The 22,517-nt window shown below is 39.4% G+C and overlaps 1 protein-coding gene across 1 annotated transcript; it reads left to right on the top strand.

Annotated features, from left to right (window-relative positions):
- Window positions 1-18,816: 18,816 nt before the first annotated feature.
- Window positions 18,817-19,787, top strand: LOC102406835 (RNA exonuclease 1 homolog). The gene has a single exon (XM_044933615.1). It carries the CDS (start codon window positions 18,872-18,874, stop codon window positions 19,709-19,711), a length of 840 nt encoding a protein of 279 aa, XP_044789550.1. The 5' UTR covers window positions 18,817-18,871; the 3' UTR covers window positions 19,712-19,787.
- The last annotated feature ends 2,730 nt before the right edge of the window (window positions 19,788-22,517 follow it).

Below are 22,517 nucleotides of genomic sequence, written 5' to 3'. Positions count from 1 at the left end.
ACACGCACACACACGCACACATTCTTCTGCCTTCTTTGGTATAAACTTCATTCTCCAGTAGCTCACTCACTCTGTATAGTTGATCCCCCAATTCTAGGCTTGCATATTTATATCTTAGCAAGTATCCCTAGTGGAAGAGAGATCATCTCTGTTTTGAATAGTTACAAAATGATCCAAATATTGAGATAATTGTTTTTCTGAAGATGAATTGGAATAGCTGATTTCATGAATCTGTCTCTCATTCCAAGAATGTAGAGTATTCCTTCCTAAACCACAAGGAATGAAAATAGAGAGAGAGGTCTCATTACAGGAGACAATAATGTGCTGGTCTCAGAGGAAGGGTGAAAAACTGTAAGCAAATATAGCCAGAGTCCATAGTTGGCAAGAAACACAACAATAAAGAAAACATATAAGTGAGAATTATACAATGTAACATCAACACCAGTTTTATGGTGTTCCTTGCTTTCTTTTAACTTCAACTTTCATGTCTACGATCTTCACACAATTCTTTTGTGGTCACTAAACTCCAGCATCCCCCATTCATCAGAATTCTCCTCTTAGATAACCAAGAGGAAGTCTAAGCTTATGCCATATAGCTGAACTACTCAAGACATGGCTTGGCATGAATATGGAAGGGAAGTAGCTTAGTGCTATCCGTTTGAAGGAAAAAGAAGTAAGCTAAATGAGCCTCTTGATGAACGTAAAAGAGGAGAGTAAAAAAGTTGGCTTAAAACTCAACATTCAAAACACTAAAATCATGGCATCTGGTCCCATCACTTCATGGCAAATAGATGGGGAAACAATGGAAAGAGTGAGAGACCTATGAAATTAAAAGATGATTGCTCCTTGGAAGAAAAGCTATGACCAACCTAGACAGCATATTAAAAAGCAGAGACATTACTTTGCTGACAAAGGTCCATATAGTCAAAATGATGATTTTTCCAATAGTCATCTATGGATGTGAGAGTTGGACTATAAAGAAAGCTGAGTGCAGAACAATTGATGCTTTTGAACTGTGGTGTTGAAGAAGACTCTTGAGAGTCCTTTGGGCTGCAAAAAGAGCCAACTGATCAATCCTGAAGGAAATCAGTCCTGAATATTCATTAGAAACACTGATGTTGAAACTGAAACTCCAATACTTTGGCCACCTGATGCAAAGAATGGACTCATTGGAAAAGACGCTGATGCTGGGAGGATTGAAAGCAGGAGAAGGGGATGACAGAGGATGAGATGGTTGGACGGCATCACTAACTCAATGGACATGAGTTTGAGCAAGCTCTGAGAGTTGGTGATGGACAGGGAAGTCTGGCATGCTGCAGTCCATGGGGTCGCAAAGAGACAGACATGACCGAGTGACTGAACTGAAGCTAAACATATCAGTATTCTAGACCCACATTACCAACTCCCCACCAGACAACTTTGTCTATATCAGCCCTAGCATAATAAATTCAATTATCCTAAAATTAAACTCATTCATTGTGTCTAGACTGAATTGATTCTCTTTCCTGTCCTCAGTTATCATTTGACTTACTATTAAACTCTTCATAATTCTTCCCTCAGAAGCATCCCTATAATTTCTTTTACATTTTTTTCCTTTAATTTGAATTTTCACTAGATAATGAATTCACTTTAACAGTGAGCAGTTCTCCTCCTATGTCTAACTTCTAGTTCCCTAAAACTTACTGTTGTCAATCATAGCTATGAATTTCTTGGAGGTTAACTTTATTAAGGGGGCTTCCCAGGTGGCTCAGTGGTAAAGAATCCACCTGCCAATGCAGGAGCCTCAGGAGACACAGGATCAGTCCTTGGGCTGGGACGATCCCCTGGAGAAGGAAATGGCAACCCTCTCCAGTATTCTTGCCTGGAGAATTCCATGGACAGAGGAGTCTGGCGGGCTACAAACCATAGGGACAGAAAGAGTCAGTCGCAACTGAGCACATGCACACACTTACACCCTTATTAAGATAAATATGCATACACAAAAATACATGTTTATTTTAGCTTAAAGTAACTTTAGGAGAAGGCGATGGCACCCCAATCCAGAACTCTTGCCTGGAAAATCCCATGGACAGAGGAGCCTGGTAGGCTGCAGTCCATGGGGTCACGAAGAGTCAGACATGACCGAGCAACTTCAATTTCACTTTTCACTTTCATTCATTGGAGAAGGAAATGGCAACCCACGCCAGTGTTCTTGCCTGGAGAATCCCAGGGAAGGGGGAGCCTGGTGGGCTGCCGTCTATGGGGTTGCACAGAGTCAGGCACGTCTGAAGCGACTTAGCAGCAGCAGCAGCAAAGTAACTTTTGTTTTGGGCCCTATCTTTAATACTTTACAATATATCTTCTACAATATACACAATGTTTTAAGTCAATGCAAAAGAAACAACTTCATTTTTAAATAGATGCATAATATCCATGCACATGATACATGTAACCAGTCCCCTCTGATGAGTACGTTTGCAGGACTTTTGCTAATGTCAGCAATGTTGCAATGAATGCTGTTGTACACATTATGTATCTTATATACAGGAAATTCTAAGTATTTTAATCAAAGTATGTAATCTGCTTTTAATTTTTCTTGGTTTTGTAGAATTTATTTTTATGTTCAAGAATGTGTCAGCTTTTCTTTTATGGATTTTGAATTTGATATCATAAGTAAAAAAGGATTTTTCCACTCTAACACTATTAGGAAACTAAAAAATGCCTATGTTGTCTAATAATTTTATGAAAACCCATAGTAGGGGGTGGTCCTAAGATGGCAGAAGAATAGGACAGGGAGACCACTTTCTCCCCTACAAATTCATTGAAAGAACATTTGAACACTGAGCAAATTCCACAAAACAACTTTTGAATGATGGCAGAGGACATCAGGCATCCAGAAAGGCAGACCATTGTTTTTGAAAGGAGATGGAGAAAACTTGAGGCTACTGTAAGAATAAGACTGAAAACCAGAAGCAGGAGAAAGAAAGAAAGAAAGAAAGTGAAGTCGCTCAGTCATGTCCGACTCTTTGCAACCCCATGGACTGTAGCCCACAAGGCTCCTCTGTCCATGGGATTTCCCAGGCAAGAATACTGGAGTGGGTTGCCATTTCCTTCTCCAGGGGATCTTCCAGGCCCAGGGATCGAACCCAGATGTCCCGCATTGCAGGCAGATGCTTTAACCTCTGAGCCTTAAGTCCAAATCCTGAGAACACCAGAGAACTCCTGACTCCAGGGAACATTAATCGATAGGAGCTCATCAAAAGCCTCTATACCTACATTGAAACCAAGCATCACCCAAAGGCCAACAAGTTCCAGAGCAAGATATACCATGTAAATTCTCCAGCAACACAGGAACATAGCCCTGAGCTATATACAGGCTGCCCAAAGTCACACCAAACCCACTGACATCTCAAAACTCACTACTGGACACTTCATTGCACTCCAGAGAGAAGAAATCCAACTTCACTCACCAGAACACCGACAAAAGCTTCCCTAACTAGGAAACCTTGACAAGCCACCTGTCCAACCCCACCCACAGCAAGGAACCTCCACAATAAAGAGGAACCACAAACTGCCAGAATACAGAAAGGCCACCCCAAACACAGCAATATAAACAAGATGAAAAGGCAGAGAAATACTCAGCAGGTAAAGGAACAGGATAAATGCCCACCAAACCAAACAAAAGAGGAAGAGATAGGGAATCTACCTGATAAAGAATTCCAAATAATGATAGTGAAAATGATCCAAAATCTTGAAAACAAAATGTTGTTACAGATAAATAGCCTGGAGACAAGGATTGAGAAGATGCAAGAAAGGTTTAACAAGGACCTAGAAGAAATAAAAAAGAGTAAATACATAATGAATAATGCAAATAATGAGATCAAAAACACTCTGTATGGAACTAAAAGTAGAAAAAGGGAGGCAGAAGATAGGATAAGTGAGGTAGAAGATAGAATGGCAGAAATAAATGAAGCAGAGAGGAAAAAAGAATTAAAAGAAATGAGGACAACCTCAGAGACCATTGGGACAATGTTAAATGCCCCAACAATTGAATCATAGGAGTCCCAGAAGAAGAAGACAAAAAGAAAGGCCATGAGAAAATACTTGAGAAGATAATAGTTGAAAAATTCCCTGAAATGGGGAAGGAAATAGTCACCCAAATCCAAAAAACCCAGAGAGTCCCAAACAGGATAAACCCAAGGCAAAACACTCTAAGATACATATTAATCAAATTAACAAAAATGAAACACAAAGAAAAATATTAAAAGCAGCAAGGTAAAAACAACAAATAACACACAAGGGGATTCCCATAAGGATAACAGCTGATCTTTCAATAGAAACTCTTCAGGCCAGAGAGGAATGGCAGGATATACTTAAAGTGATGAAAGAGTAAAATCTACAGCACAGATTACTGTAACCAGTAAGGATCTCATTCAAATATGAACAAGAAATCAAAAGCTTTACAGACAAGCAAAAGCTGAGAGAATTCACCACCACCAAACCAGTTCTCCAACAAATGTTAAGGATCTTCTCTAGACAGGAAACACAGAAAGGGTGTATAAACTTGAACCCAAAACAACAAAGTAGATGGCAAGGGGATCATACTGATGAATAATTACCTTAAATGTAAATAGGTTGAATGTTCAACCAAAAGACAAAGACTGGCTGAATGGATACAAAAACAAGATCCCTATATATGTTGTCTACAAGAGACCCACCTCAGAACAAGGGACACATACTGACTGAAAGTGAAGGGCTGGAGAAAGATATTTCATGCAAATAGAGATCAAAAGAAAGCAGGAGTAGCAATACTCATATCAGATAAAATAGACTTTGAAATAAAGGCTGTGAAAAGAGACAAAGAAGGACACTACATAATGATCAAAGGATCAATCCAATAAGAAGATATAACAATTATAAATATATATGCACCCAACATAGGAGCACTGCAATATGTAAGGCAAATGCTAACAAGTATGAAAGGGGAAATTAACAATAACACAATAATAGTGGGAGACTTTAATACCCCACTCACACCTATGGATAGATCAACTAAACAGAAAATTAACAAGGAAACACAAACTTTAAAAGATACAATAGACCAGTTAGACCTAATTGATATCTATAAGATATTTCACCCCAAAACAATGAATTTCACCTTTTTTCTCAAGTGCACATGGAACCTTCTCCAAGATAGATCAAATCCTGGGCCATAAATCTAGCCTTAGTAAATTCAAAAAAACTTAAATCATTCCAAGCATCTTTTCTGACCACAATGCAGTAAGATTAGATGTCAAGTACAGGAGAAAAACTATTAAAAATTACAACATATGGAGGCTGAATAACATGCTGCTGAATAACCAACAAATCACAGAAGGAATAAAAAAAGAAATCAAAATATGCATAGAAATTAATGAAAATGAGAACACAACTACCCAAAACCTATGGGACACTGTAAAAGCAGTGCTAAGGGGAAGGTTCATAGTAATCCAGGCTTACCTCAAGAAACAAGAAAAAAGTCAAATAAATAACCTAAGTCTACACCTAAAGCAACTAGAAAAGGAAGAAATGAAGAACTCCAGGGTTAGTAGAAGGAAAGAAATCTTAAAAATTAGGGCAGAAATAAATGCAAAAGAAACAAAAGAGACCATAGCAAAAATCAACAAAGCCAAAAGCTGGTTCTTTGAAAAGATAAAAAAAATTGACAAACCATTAGCCAGACTCATGAAGAAACAAAGGAAGAAGAATCAAATCAACAAAATTAGAAGTGAAAATGGAGAGATCATAACAGACAACAGAAACACAAAGGATCATAAGAGACTACTATCAGCAACAATATGTCAATAAAATGGACAACTTGGAAGAAATGGACAAATTCTTAGAAAAGTACAACTTTCCAAAACTCGACCAGGAAGAAATAGAAAATCTTAACAGACCCATCACAAGCACGGAAATTGAAACTGTAATCAGAAATCTTCCAGCAAACAAAAGCCCAGGTCCAGACGGCTTCACAGCTGAATTCTACCAAAAATTTAGAGAAGAGCTAACACCTATCCTGCTCAAACTCTTCCAGAAAATTGCAGAGGAAGGTAAACTTCCAAACTCATTCTATGAGGCCACCATCACCCTAATACCAAAACCTGACAAAGATGCCACAAAAAAAGAAAACTACAGGCCAATATCACTGATGAACATAGATGCAAAAATCCTTAACAAAATTCCAGCAAACAGAATCCAACAACATATTAAAAAGATTATACATCATGAGCAAGTGGGCTTTATCCCAGGGATGCAAGGATTCTTCAATATCCACAAATCAATCAATGTAATACACCACATTAACAAATTGAAAGATAAAAACCATATGATTATCTCAATACATGCAGAGAAAGCCTCTGACAAAATTCAATATCCATTGATGATAAAAACCCTCCAGAAAGCAGGAATAGAAGGAACACACCTCAACATAACAAAAGCTATATACGACAAACACATAGCAAACATTATCCTCAATGGTGAAAAATTGAAAGCATTTCCTCTAAAGTCAGGAACAAGACAAGGGTGCCCACTCTCACCACTATTATTCAACATAGTTTTGGAAGTTTGGGCCACAGCAATCAGAGTGGAAAAAGAAATAAAAAGAATCCATATTGGAAAAGAAGTAAAACTCTCACTGTTTGCAGATGACATGATCCTCTACATAGAAAACCCTAAAGACTCCAGAAAATTACTAGAGCTAATCAATGAATATAGTAAAGTTGCAGGACATAAAATCAACACACAGAAATTCCTTGCATTCCTATATACTAACAATGCGAAAACAGAAAGAGAAATTAAGGAAACAATTCCATTCACCATTGCAATAAAAAGAATAAAATACTTAGGAATATATCTCCCTAAAGAAACTTAAGACCTATATATAGAAAACTATAAAACACTGGTGAAAGATATCAAAGAGGACACAAATAGATGGAGAAATATACCATGTTCATGGATTGGAGGAATCAATATAGTGAAAATGAGAATACTACCCAAAGCAATCTATAGATTCAGTGCAATCCCTATCAAGCTACCAATGGTATTTTTCACAGAGCTAGAACAAATAATTTAACAACTTGTATGGAAATACAAAAAACCTCGAAGAGCCAAAGCAATCTTGAGAAAGAAGACTGGAACTGGAGGAATCAACCTACCTGACTTCAGGCTCTACTGCAAAGCCACAGTCATCAAGACAGTATTGTACTGGCACAAAGACAGAAATATAGATCAATGGAACAAAATAGAAAGCCCAGAAATAAATCCACACACCTATGGACACCTTATCTTTGACAAAGGGGGCAAGAATATACAATGGAGAAAAGACCATCTCTTTAACAAGTGGCAATGGCACCCCACTCCAGTACTCTAGCCTGGAAAATCCCATGGGCAGAGGAGCGTGGTAGGCTGCAGTCCATGGGGTCGCTAAGAGTTGGACACGGCTGGGTAACTTCACTTTGACTCTTCACTTTCATGCATTGGAGAAGGAAATGGCAACCCACTCCAGTGTTCTTGCCTGGAGCATCCCAGGGACGGGGGAGCCTGGTTGGCTGCCATCTATGGGGTCGCACAGAGTCAGAAACGACTGAAGTGATTTATCAGCAGCTAGGAAAACTGGTCAACCATTTGTAAAAGAATGAAACTAGACAACTTTCTAACACCATACACAAAAATAAACTCAGAATGGATTAAAGATCTAAATAGTAAGACGAGAAACTATAAAACTCCTAGAGGAAAACATAAGCAAAAGACTTTATGACATAAATCACAGCAGGATCCTTTATGACCCACCTCCCAGAATATTGGAAATGAAAGCAAAAATAAACAAACGGGACCTAATTAAACTTATAAGCTTTTGCACAACAAAGGAAACTATAAGCAAGGTAGAAAGACCATCCTCAGAATGGGAGAAAATAAAAGCAAATGAAGTAACTGACAAAGAATTAATCTCAAAAATATACAAGCAACTTCTGCAGCTCAATTCCAGAAAAATAAACGACCCAATCAAAAAATAGGCCAAAGAACTAAACAGATATTATTCCAAAGAAGACATACAGATGGCTAACAAACACATGAAAAGATGCTCAATATCACTCATTATCAGAGAAGTGCAAATCAAAACCACAATGAGGTATCATTTCACACCAGTCAGAATGGCTGTGATCCAAAAGTCTACAAGCAATAAATGCTAGAGAGGGTGTGGAGAAAAGGGAACCCTCTTACACTGTTGGTGGGAATACAAACTAGTACAGCCACTATGGAGAACAGTGTGGAGATTCCTTAAAAAACTGGAAATAGAACTGCCTTATGATCCAGCAATCCCCCTGCTGGGCATACACACCGAGAAAACCATAGTTGAAAGAGACACGTGTACCCTAATGTTCATCGCAGCACTGTTTATAATAACCAGGACATGGAAGCAACCTAGATGCCCATCAGCAGACGAATGGATAAGAAAGCTGTGGTACATATACACAATGGAGTATTACTCAGCCATTAAAAAGAATACATTTGAATCAGTTCTAATGAGGTGGATGAAACTGGAGCCTATTATACAGAGTGAAGTAAGCCAGAAAGAAAAACACCAATACAGTGTACTAACGCACATATATGGAATTTAGAAAGATGGTAACAATAACCCTATATGTGACACAGCAAAAGAGACACAGATGTATAGACCAGTCTTTTGGACTCTGTGGGAGAGGGCGAGGGTGGGATGACTTGGGAGAATGGCATTGAAACATGTATATTATCATATGTGAAATGAATTGCCAGTCCAGGTTCTATGCATGAGACAGGGTGCTCGGGACTGGTGCACTGGGATGACCCAAAGGGATGGGATGGGGAGGGAGGTGGAAGTAGGGTTCAGGATGGGGAAAAAAAAAAAAAGAAAACCCATAGTAATTTTTTAAATATCATATAAGAATTATTTCACTCTCCCTTGTCTCTGCTTCCCTGGAAGATTATATAAACTGCTACATGTTTGTAGCCTTGTGGTGCTTGTTATTAAATATTATACCTTGTCCCTAATCATTACTAAACAAATATTTGTTCATTGGAAATACATTGCAGGCATTGTTCTTTTCAAATCTCTACATAGAAGTGCCAATTGCCAGTAGGAGGTTCACTTCTGCATATTTATTTAACAAACCATATAGTCCTTTTTAAGCAAAAATTGATACTTGAATATAGAACTGTTTTTTCGATTAAGGACTGTGAAAGTTATTCTCTGACCTACTTTCAAGTGGAAGAAATGGGTGGAGAGTTTGAAAAGAGAAGGGATTTTTAAATAAGGGTATGGTTTTGAATTTAGATAAACATAGTTCTGAGTCTTGCTTTTACAGACTGAGGTTACAAGAACCAAGACCAGTTTTCATGTAATGTGCATTTAATAAAAATATCTCTGACACAGTTTGTTCATTCATGTGATGAGGTTGATAGGATTTACCCCATTTAGTTTCTGTGAGGAATAAATGTGCCAGGTAATCACCATGTATGATGTTTAGGGGATCAATACTACCCACACATTGATGGTGAAGCCATTTCAGAGTTGGAAGTAAGTTGTGAAATACCAGCTACACAAAAACAGATGCGTTGGAAAATCCTAGTTGAATATCAATAATTTTTGTCAGTCTTAAGAAGAGGAATTGATAATATATATCTTCTATTGGCAAAGTATCTGTGATTTAAGGAGATGACTAGGATTCAGCTTTTTTTTTTTTTTTTTTTTGCTTGTTTTGTTTCTTTGCATTTAATTAGTCCTCAGCAGTGTTTTGGCAGAATTTTGGCCTCATTCTCACCTACCAGCCTACTGCAAAAGAACAATAAGCCTGTCTTGCTTAATATAAACAAGGCCACCAACCAACCTTGAGAATCAGACCAAAAACTCATAATTTGATAAGCATAGATAATTAATCCATAATCCAAGTATGACCTTTGTGTTTTAACAAATTAATTGAAAAGTGCAGGCTTTGTTTTGGATAGCTTTTGATAATGCTCTGTGCACATGCTCTCTACCTTACCTCAAATGGGGTAACAAGATTCAGGGAATAATATTTCCTGAAATCCTACTTGAAATCCCATAGGTAAATATTGCCTCCCAGCTCCTTCTTTACTAACAAACAAAGCAATATAAAACCCAGAAGCTTTGAGTGTTAGTTCTTTCAGAATTCTCCTTTTTGGTGGAAATAATTAGATCACTGACAACTAGACAGATCCTTACCTAGGAGACAGACGGAATTTGAAAAGGCCAACAAGGTTGTCAGCATTTCAGGAACAGTACACATAAAAGAAGTGGATCTGCAGGGAGAAAGCCGTTTCTTCAATTCAGAGAGGACATTAAACCAAAGCATAAACAACTCAGTTTGATACAATCAAATTAAAACCAGTTTGTGTGGGTAGGTGTGTAACATACTACAGGAAAGAGCCATGTATTATGCACTTCTCTTTCAAAATGTATGTGTGTGTATGCATGTGTGTATATATGTTGTGGTGTTGTTCCTTCACTCTATAAGTTTCTGAGTAATACTCCCAGCAGTTTTAATTCAGCAACCTTTGGAATTTGTTGAGAAAAGCCAGGAACTATGCTATAGGGTCAGAGTGGCTGAGTTCACTTGGGTAACTAGGTTAGCTGGATGAACTAAAGGTTGCAATGTGAGGTGGGGGTTTTGACTCTAAAGTCAGAAATCTCAGCAGTAATATTCATCAAATGGGTTAGTTCTATTTCCAGGGCATGTCTGTATGTGCTCTCTGCCCAGTTTCCAAGTGTGTGTATATATATATATATATATATATATATATAGTATATCTCTTAGGTTTCCAAAGTCAGGCACAAAATCTCCAGTTTAGAACACAAGCAGTGACCCTGATCATTACTGAATGAAGTGTTTCATTCTGTACTGTCTAGAAGTATCAGAGAGCGTGTCTCTTTGGTTAACAGACACTACACTGATTCTATTTGGATCACCCATTTGGCTAGACCAGTAGTTCTTACCCCAGGGGTGAATTTCCTATTTCCCTCATCTCCAAGGGACATCTGGCAAAGTCTGGAGACAATTTAATTGTCATACCTGACATCAAATGAGTTAAGACCAAGGATTTTTTTTCTCACCACTCACGTGTCAAAAGAGCAAGGTTGAGAAATTCTAGGCCAACCTTTGGACTGAGCAAATTTTCAGATGAAAATTCAACTCAGCTCCTCAAAATTAAAACTTGATAAAGGAAAAGTACCAATGAATATACTAAACATTTATTTTTAGGACACTGAGATTTTTCCATAAAAAACATGTGGGTACAGAGTTTCTACTAGATTTAGTATTTTTTCCAATTGAAAGAAGAATCTAACTGATCTTCTCTGGGGGAAAATACCAACTCAGTTGTTTGCATTGCTGTAGTTCAATTATGAATAATCTGTAAATTGCCAACCCTTGAGAAATGCCTTTTTAGCTATTTTTCTTGTTTAAGAAAGCATTGTAAAATTAAAATGGCTTTTCCCTAAGCAGGTGTACCTTGCCTTAAGCAAGTTCTATATATGAAAACATTGATCTATCAAAAAGATTAATCTGGGCCAAATGGTTGCTTTAGAATACAAATTTGTAGATTTATAAAGACAATGTAAGAATGATTCCTGTAAAAACCCAAACTGTGGTATTTTACATACTGTGATTCAGTTTCCACTTTGGGAAACACACAAATATTAACTTAATTTTTTAAAATTAAAACCGGTTAATCAACTGATCCGGAGAAGGCAATGGCAACCCACTCCAGAACTCTTGCCTGGAAAATCCCATGGACGGCAGAGCCTGGTAGGCTGCAGTCCATGGGGTCGCTAAGAGTCAGACACAACTGAGCGACTTCACTTTCACTTTTCACTTTCATTCACTGGAGAAGGAAATGGCAACCCATTCCAGTGTTCTTGTCTGGAGAATCCCAGGGACAGGGGAGCCTGGTGGGCTGCTGTCTATGGGGTCGCACAGAGTTGGACACAACTGAAGCGACTTAAAAAAAAAATCAACAGATCATTTTAATAGAACAACCAGCTAATTTTCTAACAAAAATGACTACTTATTTTCCTCTTAGTAAATAAAATTGTTAAAGCTTAGGTCCTATATAATTGCTGTACTTATTAAAACAGGTTGCAAAGATGTGTGTGTGGGTGTGTATTCCCTACTCCACTATCATTTTACATGAAATACTGCCAAAGGTATAACTTTATGTTTCCTCATCAGGATGCATCTTTAGGAATGTTAACCCAACTGGACAGGTTATACACAACACTATTTCATTACTTGATTCATTTATCTGTTCTATCATCAGTTTATATTGGGTTGGCTAAAATGGTTGCTTGGGTTTTCCTGTAAGATGTTAGGAAAAATCCAAATGAATTTTTTGGCCAACCCAATGTACACATATATGCATATGTAACTGTGAGATGCCTTCTAGTGCCCAAACCCTAGGTTATGGTGATGCAGTTTTTTAAAATAGGACCACCTTCTAGGGAAAATGAAATATTATTTTAAAAATATAACTTTGAAGTCCCTCAGGATGAAATATAGAATGACAGGTATATTCCCCTCAAGTGTCAATGGAAACTTGAAAACCACTTCATGTTATGACACTTTTCAGTTATTATGCCCTTATTTTAATAAACTCATCTGTAGACTTGTGGGAAAAGCATTCATTCATAATAGAATGCAGAAGCCAGGCCAGAATATGTTTATAGAAGAACATTTTTAAAAGATAACTGTTGCCTAAAACTTTATCAATGATATACTCTGTGTAATGTAATTTAGCCATTTTCTACCGGTAGAGTCTTCTTTGACAGGTTCAAATAGATCCAAAATTGATCAAATGTACAGTGTTGATAAAATTGTTGTTAAAATACAGCTTTGGAAAACCCGTCATACTACTCTGAAACTCTGTTTTATGATTCTTAAAGTGTGTATAATAATAATCAGAATTTTGTTCAATAATTTAAAATTAAGCATCTATAATTTCTAGCATCAGTAGGTAAACAGAAAGTGATAGTTTAATTTCTCTTAACTATATGATAAATATACACATATGTAACACATTCTTTCTAAGAAGCATCATGAAATGATAGTATTTTTGTAAAAAGGTGAGAAATCTGTCAGCTTGATAAGACAGACTGAACTAAAAGAGATTTGTGTTGCTATAGTACAGAAAAAATACTTTAATACATGATCGTTAAAACATTCAAAAAGTTAAAGATGAGTATTGGACAAAGATTTATGTGATACTCACATGGCACTATATGATGTGGAAGAGAATCAGTTTATACCTAAATTAGAAGCTTTTATTATACATTAAATAAAGGTTCACCCAAAATCCTTGTCCTAATCCCCCAAAACCATCAATATGTGTTGCAGATGTGATTCAGAATTTTGAGATGGGAAGATTATTGTGGATTATTTGAGTGAACCCAATGTAGTCAATCACAAAGTTCCTTAGAAATGGGAGATAGGAAGATCAGAAGTTGTAGTAGGAGGTGTGACAATTGAAACAAGAGGTTGGAATAATGCAAAGCAAGAGCCAAGAGCCAAAGAATGTAGGAATCTGAAAGAGGCAAAAAAATAGGTTCTCGCCAGAACATTCTAGAAGGAATGTGGCCTCCAAGCACCTTGATTTTGGAGTTCTGACCTCCAGAAATGGGAGGTAATGAATTCATGTACTTTTAAGACATTGAGTTCCTGACCATTACAGCAGCAATGGAAAACTAACATAAGGTCTAAATATACTCAAGTTTTGAAAAAAACACATAAAATAAGAAGACTGAAAATGACACAGTAATTAAGCAGTCAAGGGATAGTGAAAGCTCTGTTAAAATACTGGAGTGGGTAGCCTTTCCCTTTTCCAGGGGATCTTCCCAACTCAGGGATCGAGCACAGGTTGTCTGCAGTACAGGCAGATTCTTTACCAGCTGAGCCACAAGGGAAGCCCAAGAATACTGGAGTGGGTAGCCTATCCCTTCTCCAGCAAATCTTCCTGAGCCAGGAATGAAATCAGGATCTCCTACATTGCAGCCAGATTCTTTACCAACAGAGCTATCAGGGAAGCCTGTTAAAAGCTAAGATGTATTATATATTTATATTCTTCATTGTAAAAGTAGTATAATTACTTTTTATGTATACACATTTATTATAGAATTTTCAAATTGTATTGAATTCATTTTACAGTAGTATGAAAAAAGACTGAAATAATGTGTAATACACTATGAGACAGTTGTAATAAAATATGAACACATCATAGTTTATTTCTCAGTTGGAGTATATTTGTCATTTTGTTTATCAGTAAAGTCTTTCTTCCTGGTCAAAACTTCAGCTCAACTAGAAGTTAATTCTATTTTGTATTCTTGTTATTTTGGAATTAATTATAGATGTTAATGTCTTTCTGGTAAGCATGGGTTAAGTAAGCTTTAGAAAAATATCAATTTGTTTTCCATATGATAGTAAAATTGATTTCACTGTAGGCCAGTTTCTCTTTGTGTGGTCATATTTCTCTACTAATGTAATTTCATTTTAAATTGCTCACTAGAAACCAGTGTCTATGTTATGGTATATGATTAGACAAAGAAGATCTGTTAAAATTTTCCCAGTTTTATACCACTTTCCCCTATGGTTAAGAATGACCTCTTGTTTGATTCCACTGAAGGGAACTGGGGCTTATGGTTGAAATGTACCACAGAGGAAAACAATGAATGACAATAGAGGTTTGAGAAGGGAAAACAATTGCTAGCAAATCTCCATCTTATTTAATGCCCAGAATGCTGATTACTTTGGGGAAGAAATAAATTTGTGTTGGCTTTGGGGAAATCAGTTTGTGGACTATAGTGCTTTATGGGAATTTTGTTGCATTTTTAATTCCCTGACCTAGGTCGCTCCAATCAGACAAAATTTTATTCTTTTCACTTGTGTTCCAGATGGAAGAAAATGTAAACAGCTGTCCAAGTGGTGATGGAGCCTTTTCTTCCACATTCTTGCATGCCATTATGTTAGAGATTTACTTTTTCAGCAAATTGAAACTTCTAAAACCTAGTAATCAAAATTTCCCCTTTTCCTACACTTTGTATTCCAATGATCATCAATTGCTTACTTTCAGAAATAGTTTTTCAAAGATGAAGCTATGATGAGTATGCATGGTCATTATCATATTTACTCTTGTCAGTACCATATAGCATTATGTTGTTTACAATAATTAGCTGTTGGAAGTGATTTTGTAAACACAGCAATGTGACAGTCTGCATATAGAAAAGCAAGTCACTGTTCAGAGACAGATTTGGCTGCTATGCAGTGACTATTGGTTATGACTATAATGTAAAGGTCCAAGATAATGAATATATATGAAAGAAGATAGAGAATTTAGAAATTTTAATAAAATCAATGGGAGATAAGTCTTTTTTTAAGTTGATATGCTAATTATATTCACTTAAGAAGCAAAATGGCACCCCACTCCAGTACTCTTGCCTGGAAAAATCCCATGGACGGAGGAGCCTGGTAGGCTGCAGTCCATGGGGTCGCTGGGAGTCGGACACGACTGAGCGACTTCACTTTCACTTTTCACTTTCATGCATTGGAGAAGGAAGTGGTGACCCGCTCCAGTGTTCTTGCCTGGAGAATCCCAGGGACGGTTGAGCCTGATGGGCTGCCGTCTATGGGGTCGCACAGAGTCGGACACGACTGAAGCAAATTAGCAGCAGCAGCAGAAGAAGAAGCAAAAAAATAAAATTGTATAATTAATGTATTGAATTTACACAAATTTAATTTTATGCATAGGATATACCCCTACCTCATTTTTCATATTAAATGGGCAATGAATGTAATCACATCAAAATCAACCAATGCAAGCTATCAAAACCTATGGGTTGTTTTTTAGTCATTAAGTCGTGTCTGACTCTTTGCAATGTTATGTACTGTAGCCCACCAGGCTCCTCTGTCCATGGGATTTCCTAGGCAAGAATACTAGAGTGGGTTGCCACTTCCTCTTCCAAGGGATCTTATCAACCCAGGGCTCGAACCACATGTCTACACTGCAGGCGAGTTCTTTACCGCTAAGCCAAGTATGTATAATGGTTGTTTCAAGAGTTTCTGACCATTGGAAAACATTAAATGCATTGTTTAAGTTGTCTACAAGCAGGTAGTGCTAAAGTATCACTATCCACAAAGAATAAATTAAAGAATAATTGAGAAGGACAAAGAAGTATTGACTAACATGGACTTAGAGGAGCAGACACAGGGATAGATACACAAAACCATATATGTTACTCAATGGGAATTGTATAAGCTTTTCAAGAATAATTTCAATTATATGGGATTGTTGCTTTCCATGCTGTCTTCAGATCCTGAGTTTCTCATAAAACATTACTTTCTATTCATCAATTCAACAGACCTTCATTGTTTCTTTGAACACCTTCTATTTTCAAGGATCCATTCACGAGAGAAACATGAAGAATCAGATACTGTTTCTTCTAGGAGTTGGATGTTTCAATTGTACATTTATTAAAAATAAAAAATGATATGATTTAATATTGGAATTCACAATGTGCTAACAAAACACGAAGAAAGTTGAAAGTGGCATGAGAAGAAAAACTATTTGATTTCTCCATTAAAATATATTGGAGTTTTAGAGTCCCAAAGGTTTGCTAAATTATTAATAGAAGTTAGATTATGCAAATTGGAGAATAAATTGGCTAAATGTACATATTTACTAGCATATTTTAAGGAAAAGCAAATGTATAGTTCTACATGTACTTTTGTGTTCCACTTCCTTTTTCTGGGAATGAACGGAGAAAATGGATTTTCAAAATTATTTTATTCTCAAAGAATAAACAATTTAGATAGTGAAATGATCATACCAATTCTAAGTGCCAAAATTTCATATTGATAGTGAGAGTTCAAAGGAGTCTCTTTTAGGAGAATCTGGAAAAATACTTTTTGTTTCCTTCTAAATGTATACTTGTTTACTTACTCTTGTAAGGGATTCTTATTAAGGTGTTTTTTTTCCCCTCCTCTGATGAATTTATAAAACCGAGTAATCCCTTAGTGTGGCTAGATTAAAATCTGCTGACATGTGGTGACCCAAGGACAAGCTTCTGTAGTAGATGCTGTTGTTGCCCTGCCCGGATCGCTTTTCCAGATCCGTTCACAGGGCCATCAGCAGCTGTGAGAATGGGCTGCTTAAGGCTAATTGTGTTCTTTTTTTTTTTTTCACAGAAGTGCCCTCAGTTACCTGGATCTGTTTTGGCTGAGAAAGTCTACTGCTCTCCACCTTGTTGTCGTTGTTCAGTCTCTCAGTCATGTCTGACTCTTTGCAACCCAATGGACTGCACCACATCAAGCCTCTCTGTCCCTCACTATATTCACCTACCCTCTTCCAAAGACCATAGTAAAAACTGACTTTGTGAGGGTGCAAGAGGATGCTTTTCTTACTACAAAGTGGAATAAACCTTGTGGTGCAATCCATACTCCAAAGATTTCCATTGAGACAGGTTAAAGTTAGTTTATGTCTACTCAGTGTTTTTCCTCTCCCCTCTCCTACTTTTCTCACTCCGTTTACCCAGAGAGCACTCAGCCTATAAATTACTTGAATAAGAATTCCTATCTCAGTCTTTCTTCCAGGAAAATGATAATTAAGTAAATATGGAATGACATTTCCATTCATGGTAGTATCCACTAAGTGGCATCTAGGACAATAGGTTTACTGATGAATATATATCTTGATGGACCTTGCTACATGTAATATTCAGAAAGAAATTAATTTAAGTGACTATTTACCAAACTCATGAAATACAACACTGATAATGTCACTTTTGTTTTCTTTTTTTTCAGATTATTATTCTTTTGAGAAAGTCAGTTTAAGAAGGTTCAGTCAAACAGTAACAACAGCAACCACTAAAACAGAAAAAAAGAATCTGGATCTCACAAACCAATCTATTCTAGTCTACAGATTGCTAAAAGAAGAAGTTGCAAAATACTAGTTATGAATAAATTGGGAACTGACTAGGTACAAAGTTTCTATAAAGATATTGAGGACAGCTTATGATGGTACAGTTGAATTATGTTTTATACATACACATGATTATTCATTTGCAGTCTTCCTTGATAGCTCAGTTGGTAAAGACTCTGCCTGCAATGCAGGAGACCCCAGTTTGATTCCCAGCTCGGGAAGATCCACTGGAGAAGGGATAGGCTACACACTCCAGTATTCTTGGGCTTCACTTGTGGCTCAGCTGGTAAAGAATCTGCCTGCAATGCAGGAGACCTGGGTTCAATCTCTGCATTGGGAAGATTCCCTGGAGAAGGGAAATGCTACCCACTCCAGTATTATGGCCTGGAGAATTCCACGGACTGTATAGTTCATGGGGTGGCAAAGAGTCAGACATGACTGAGCTACTTTCACTTCACTTCATTCACTTGAAACTAGACAGAAAAATATCAGGTCAGATCAGATCAGTCGCTCAGTCATGTCCCACTCTTTGCGACCCCATGAATCGCAGCACACCAGGCCTCCCTGTCCATCACCAACTCCCGGATATCACTCAGACTCACGTCCATCGAGTCAGTGATGCCATCCAGCCATCTCATCCTCTGTCGTCCCCTTCTCCTCCGGCCCCCAATCCCTCCCAGCATCAGAGTCTTTTCCAATGAGTCAACTCTTCACATGAGGTGGCTAAAGGACTGGAGTTTCAGCCTTAGCATCATTCCTTCCAAAGAAATCCCAGGGCTGATCTCCTTCAGAAGGGACTGGTTGGATCTCCTTTTCGCTCAGCCGCCCTAGCAGCCCCTGTGTGGAGGATCTGAAAGGGGCCGCCCTGTACAGCCGCCTCAAGGAGTACCTGCTCATGGAGGGCCAGCTCAAGGAGAATAGCTACCCCTTCCCACACCCCAAGAAGCCTGGTGGCGCCGTCATCTTCACAGCCGAGGAGAAGAAACCCAAGGACTCCTCCTGCAGGATCTGCTGCCGCTGCGGTGCCGAGTACCTCCTGTCCTCCTCTGGCCGCTGCGTGCGTGAGGAGGAGTGTTATTACCACTGGGGTCGTCTCCGCCAGAACCGAGTGGCCGGTGGCTGGGAGACTCAGTACACGTGCTGCTCAGCTGCCATAGGCTCTACGGGCTGTCAGGTCGCCAAGCAACATGTGCAGGATGGCCGGAAGGAAAACTTGGAAGGGTTCGTGAAGACTTTTGAGAAAGAGCTTTCAGGAGATGCGCATCCAGGAGTCTACGCCCTCGACTGTGAGATGTCCTACACCACATACGGCCTGGAGCTGACGTGCATCACAGTGGTGGACACGGACCTCCAGGTTGTGTATGACACCTTTGTCAGGCCAGACAACGAGATTGTCGACTATAACACTAGGTTTTCAGGAGTGACCGAGGCTGACCTAGCAGACACGAGCATCTCGCTCCGGGATGTCCAGGCCGTGTTGCTTAACATGTTCAGCTCAGACACCGTCCTCATCGGTCACAATCTGGAGAGCGACCTGCTGGCCTTGAAGGTCATCCATAGCACAGTGGTGGACACGTCTGTGTTATTCCCACATTGCCTGGGCCTCCCCTACAAGCGCTCCCTGCGGAATCTCATGGCCGACTACCTCAGACAGATCATCCAGGGCAATGTGGACGGGCACAGCTCCAGCGAGGATGCCAGTGCCTGCATGCACCTGGTGATCTGGAAGATCTGAGAAGACGCCAAGACCAAGCGGTGACCGCCGCCTGCCCGCCCGCTCACCTCTCCCACAGCCCCCACCCGTCCTCTACCCCAGGCCTCTTCCAAAACAGTGTAATAAATCTCGAGAGCTAACCCTGTCCACGTCGCCGAGACACAGAAAACCGAGAGAACCAGATGAGCTGGCGGCAAAGAGGCCAGCGCTGAGACCGACGCTGGAGCCCTGAGCCCCTCCCCGCCCCTGCCCATCCCCGCCTCTGCCCCTGACCTCTGTCCTCTGAGACTGCTGCTGACTCAACGGACTGGGCCGGCCTGCCACGCCCACAGGCCCTGCTGGTGCCCCTTCTTGTGGGTGGAGGGTGAGGGGGTGGCAGGCTTGTCAAGAGTTTGTTTGTGACAGGGGTTTGTCTTTTTATTTTGTATTGTTATTTTTATTATTTTTAATTTAAACCTGATGACTTGACAGTTGTCTTCCCCACCCGGAAGAGCAAGACCCCGGTGCTGCCTTCCCTCCTGGGGGGTGGGGGTGGAGCTGGGAGTGCAGCTGGCGCCCCAAAGGCCACCAGGACCTGGGAGTTCCACCTAACCTGGGCCCGGACAGCGGCCTCCGCAACCTACCTGGACCCCGGGGCTTCTGGGAACCAATCCAGAGGCTCCATCAGCCCCCCAGGCCTCGCCTTCTGGAAACCCTAGGGCCTACTGGCCTCTGGACACTGTCCTCCCGCCAGAGCGCCGCCCTGCCCTGGGGGCTCTCTGTAAAGCCCCACAGCACCCCCTTCCAAGATCCCCTCCCCCACTCCCAGGCAGGGGCAAAATAAATGTTTGTATGGATTTAAAAAAAAAAAAAAAGGGACTCAAGGGACTCTCAAGAGTCTTCTCCAACACCACAGTTCAAAACCATCAATTCTTCGGCGCTCAGTCTTCTTCACAGTCCAACTCTCACATCCATACATGACCACAGGAAAAACCATAGCCTTGACTAGATGAACCTTTGTTGGCAAAGTAATGTCTCTGCTTTTGAATATGCTATCTAGGTTGGTCATAACTTTCCTTCCAAGGAGTAACCGTCTTTTAATTTCATGGCTGCAGTCACCATCTGCAGAGATTTTGGAGCCCAGAAAAATAAAGTCTGACACTGTTTCCACTGTTTCCCCATCTATTTCCCATGAAGTGATGGGACCGGATGCCATGATCTTCGTTTTCTGAATGTTGAGCTTTAAGCCAACTTTTTCACTCTCCACTTTCACTTTCATCAAGAGGCTTTTTAGTTCCTCTTTACTTTCTGCCATAAGGGTGGTGTCATCTGCATATCTGAGGTTATTGATATTTCTCCCGGCAGTCTTGATTTCAGCTTGTGCTTCTTCCAGCCCAGCATTTCTCATGTTGTACTCTGCATATAAGTTAAATAAACAGGGTGACAATATACAGCCTTGACGAACTCCTTTTCCTATTTGGAACCAGTCTGTTGTTCCATGTCCAGTCCTAACTGTTGCTTCCTGACCTGCATACAAATTTCTCAAGAGGCAGATCAGGTGGTCTGGTATTCCCATCTCTTGAAGAATTTTCCACAGTTTATTGTGATCCACACAGTCAAAGGTTTTGGCATAGTCAATAAAGCAGAAATAGATGTTTTTCTGGAACTCTCTTGCTTCTTCCATGATCCAGCGGATGTTGGCAATTTGATCTCTGGTTCCTCTGCCTTTTCTAAAACCAGCTTGAACATCAGGAAGTTCACGGTTCACATATTGCTGAAGCCTGGCTTGGAGAATTTTGAGCATTACTTTACTAGCATGTGAGACGAGTGCAATTGTGTGGTAGTTTGAGCATTCTTTGGCATTGCCTTTCTTTGGGAATTGATCTTTTCTAGTCCTGTGGCCACTGCTGAGTTTTCCAAATTTGCTGGCATATTGAGTGCAGAACTTTCACAGCATAAACTTTTAGGATTTGAAATAGCTCAACTGGAATTCCATCACCTCCACTAGCTTTGTTCGTAGTGATGTTTTCTAAGGCCCACTAGACTTCACATTCCAGGATGTCTGGCTCTAGGTCAGTGATCACACCATCGTGATTATCTGGGTCGTGAAGATCTTTTTTGTACAGTTCTTCTGTGTATTCTTGCCATCTCTTAATATCTTCTGCTTCTGTTAGGTCCATACCATTTCTGTCCTTTATCAAGCCCATCTTTGCAAGAAATGTTCCTTTGGTATCTCTGATTTTCTTGAAGAGATCCCTAGTCTTTCCCATTCTGTTGTTTTCCTCTATTTCTTTGCATTGATCGCTGAGGAAGGCTTCCTTATCTCTTCTTGCTATTCTTTGGAACTCTGCATTCAGATGTTTATATCTTTCCTTTTCTCCTTTGCTTTTCGCTTCTCCTCTTTTTGCAGCTATTTGTAAGGCCTCCCCAGACAGCCATTTTGCTTTTTTGCATTTCTTTTCCATGGGGATGCTCTTGATCCCTGTCTCCTGTACAATGTCACGGACCTCATTCCATTGTTCATCAGGCACTCTATCTATCAGATCTAGGCCCTTAAATCTATTTCTCACTTCCACTGTATAATTATACAGTGATTCCACTTATGATTATAAGGGATTTGATTTAGGTCATACCTGAATGGTCTAGTGGTTTTCCCTACTTTCTTCAATTTAAGTCTGAATTTGGCAATAAGGAGTTCATGGTCTGAGCCATAGTCAGCTCCTGGTCTTGTTTTTGCTGACTGTATAGAGCTTCTCCATCTTTGGCTGCAAAGAATATAATCAGTCTGATTTTGGTGTTGACCATCTGGTGATGTCCATGTGTAGAGTCTTCTCTTGTGTTGTTGGAA

This window comes from Bubalus bubalis, chromosome 21, assembly GCF_019923935.1.
Source record: "Bubalus bubalis isolate 160015118507 breed Murrah chromosome 21, NDDB_SH_1, whole genome shotgun sequence".
NCBI classification, from domain to species: Eukaryota; Metazoa; Chordata; class Mammalia; order Artiodactyla; family Bovidae; genus Bubalus; species Bubalus bubalis.
Note: the sequence above shows the minus strand (reverse complement) of the source record. Positions and strands in the feature narration are given on the sequence as shown.

Coding starts and splice junctions, on each gene's coding strand:
- LOC102406835 (XM_044933615.1), top strand. CDS start 18,872: ATGGAGGGCCAGCTCAAGGAGAATAGCTACCCCTTCCCACACCCCAAG.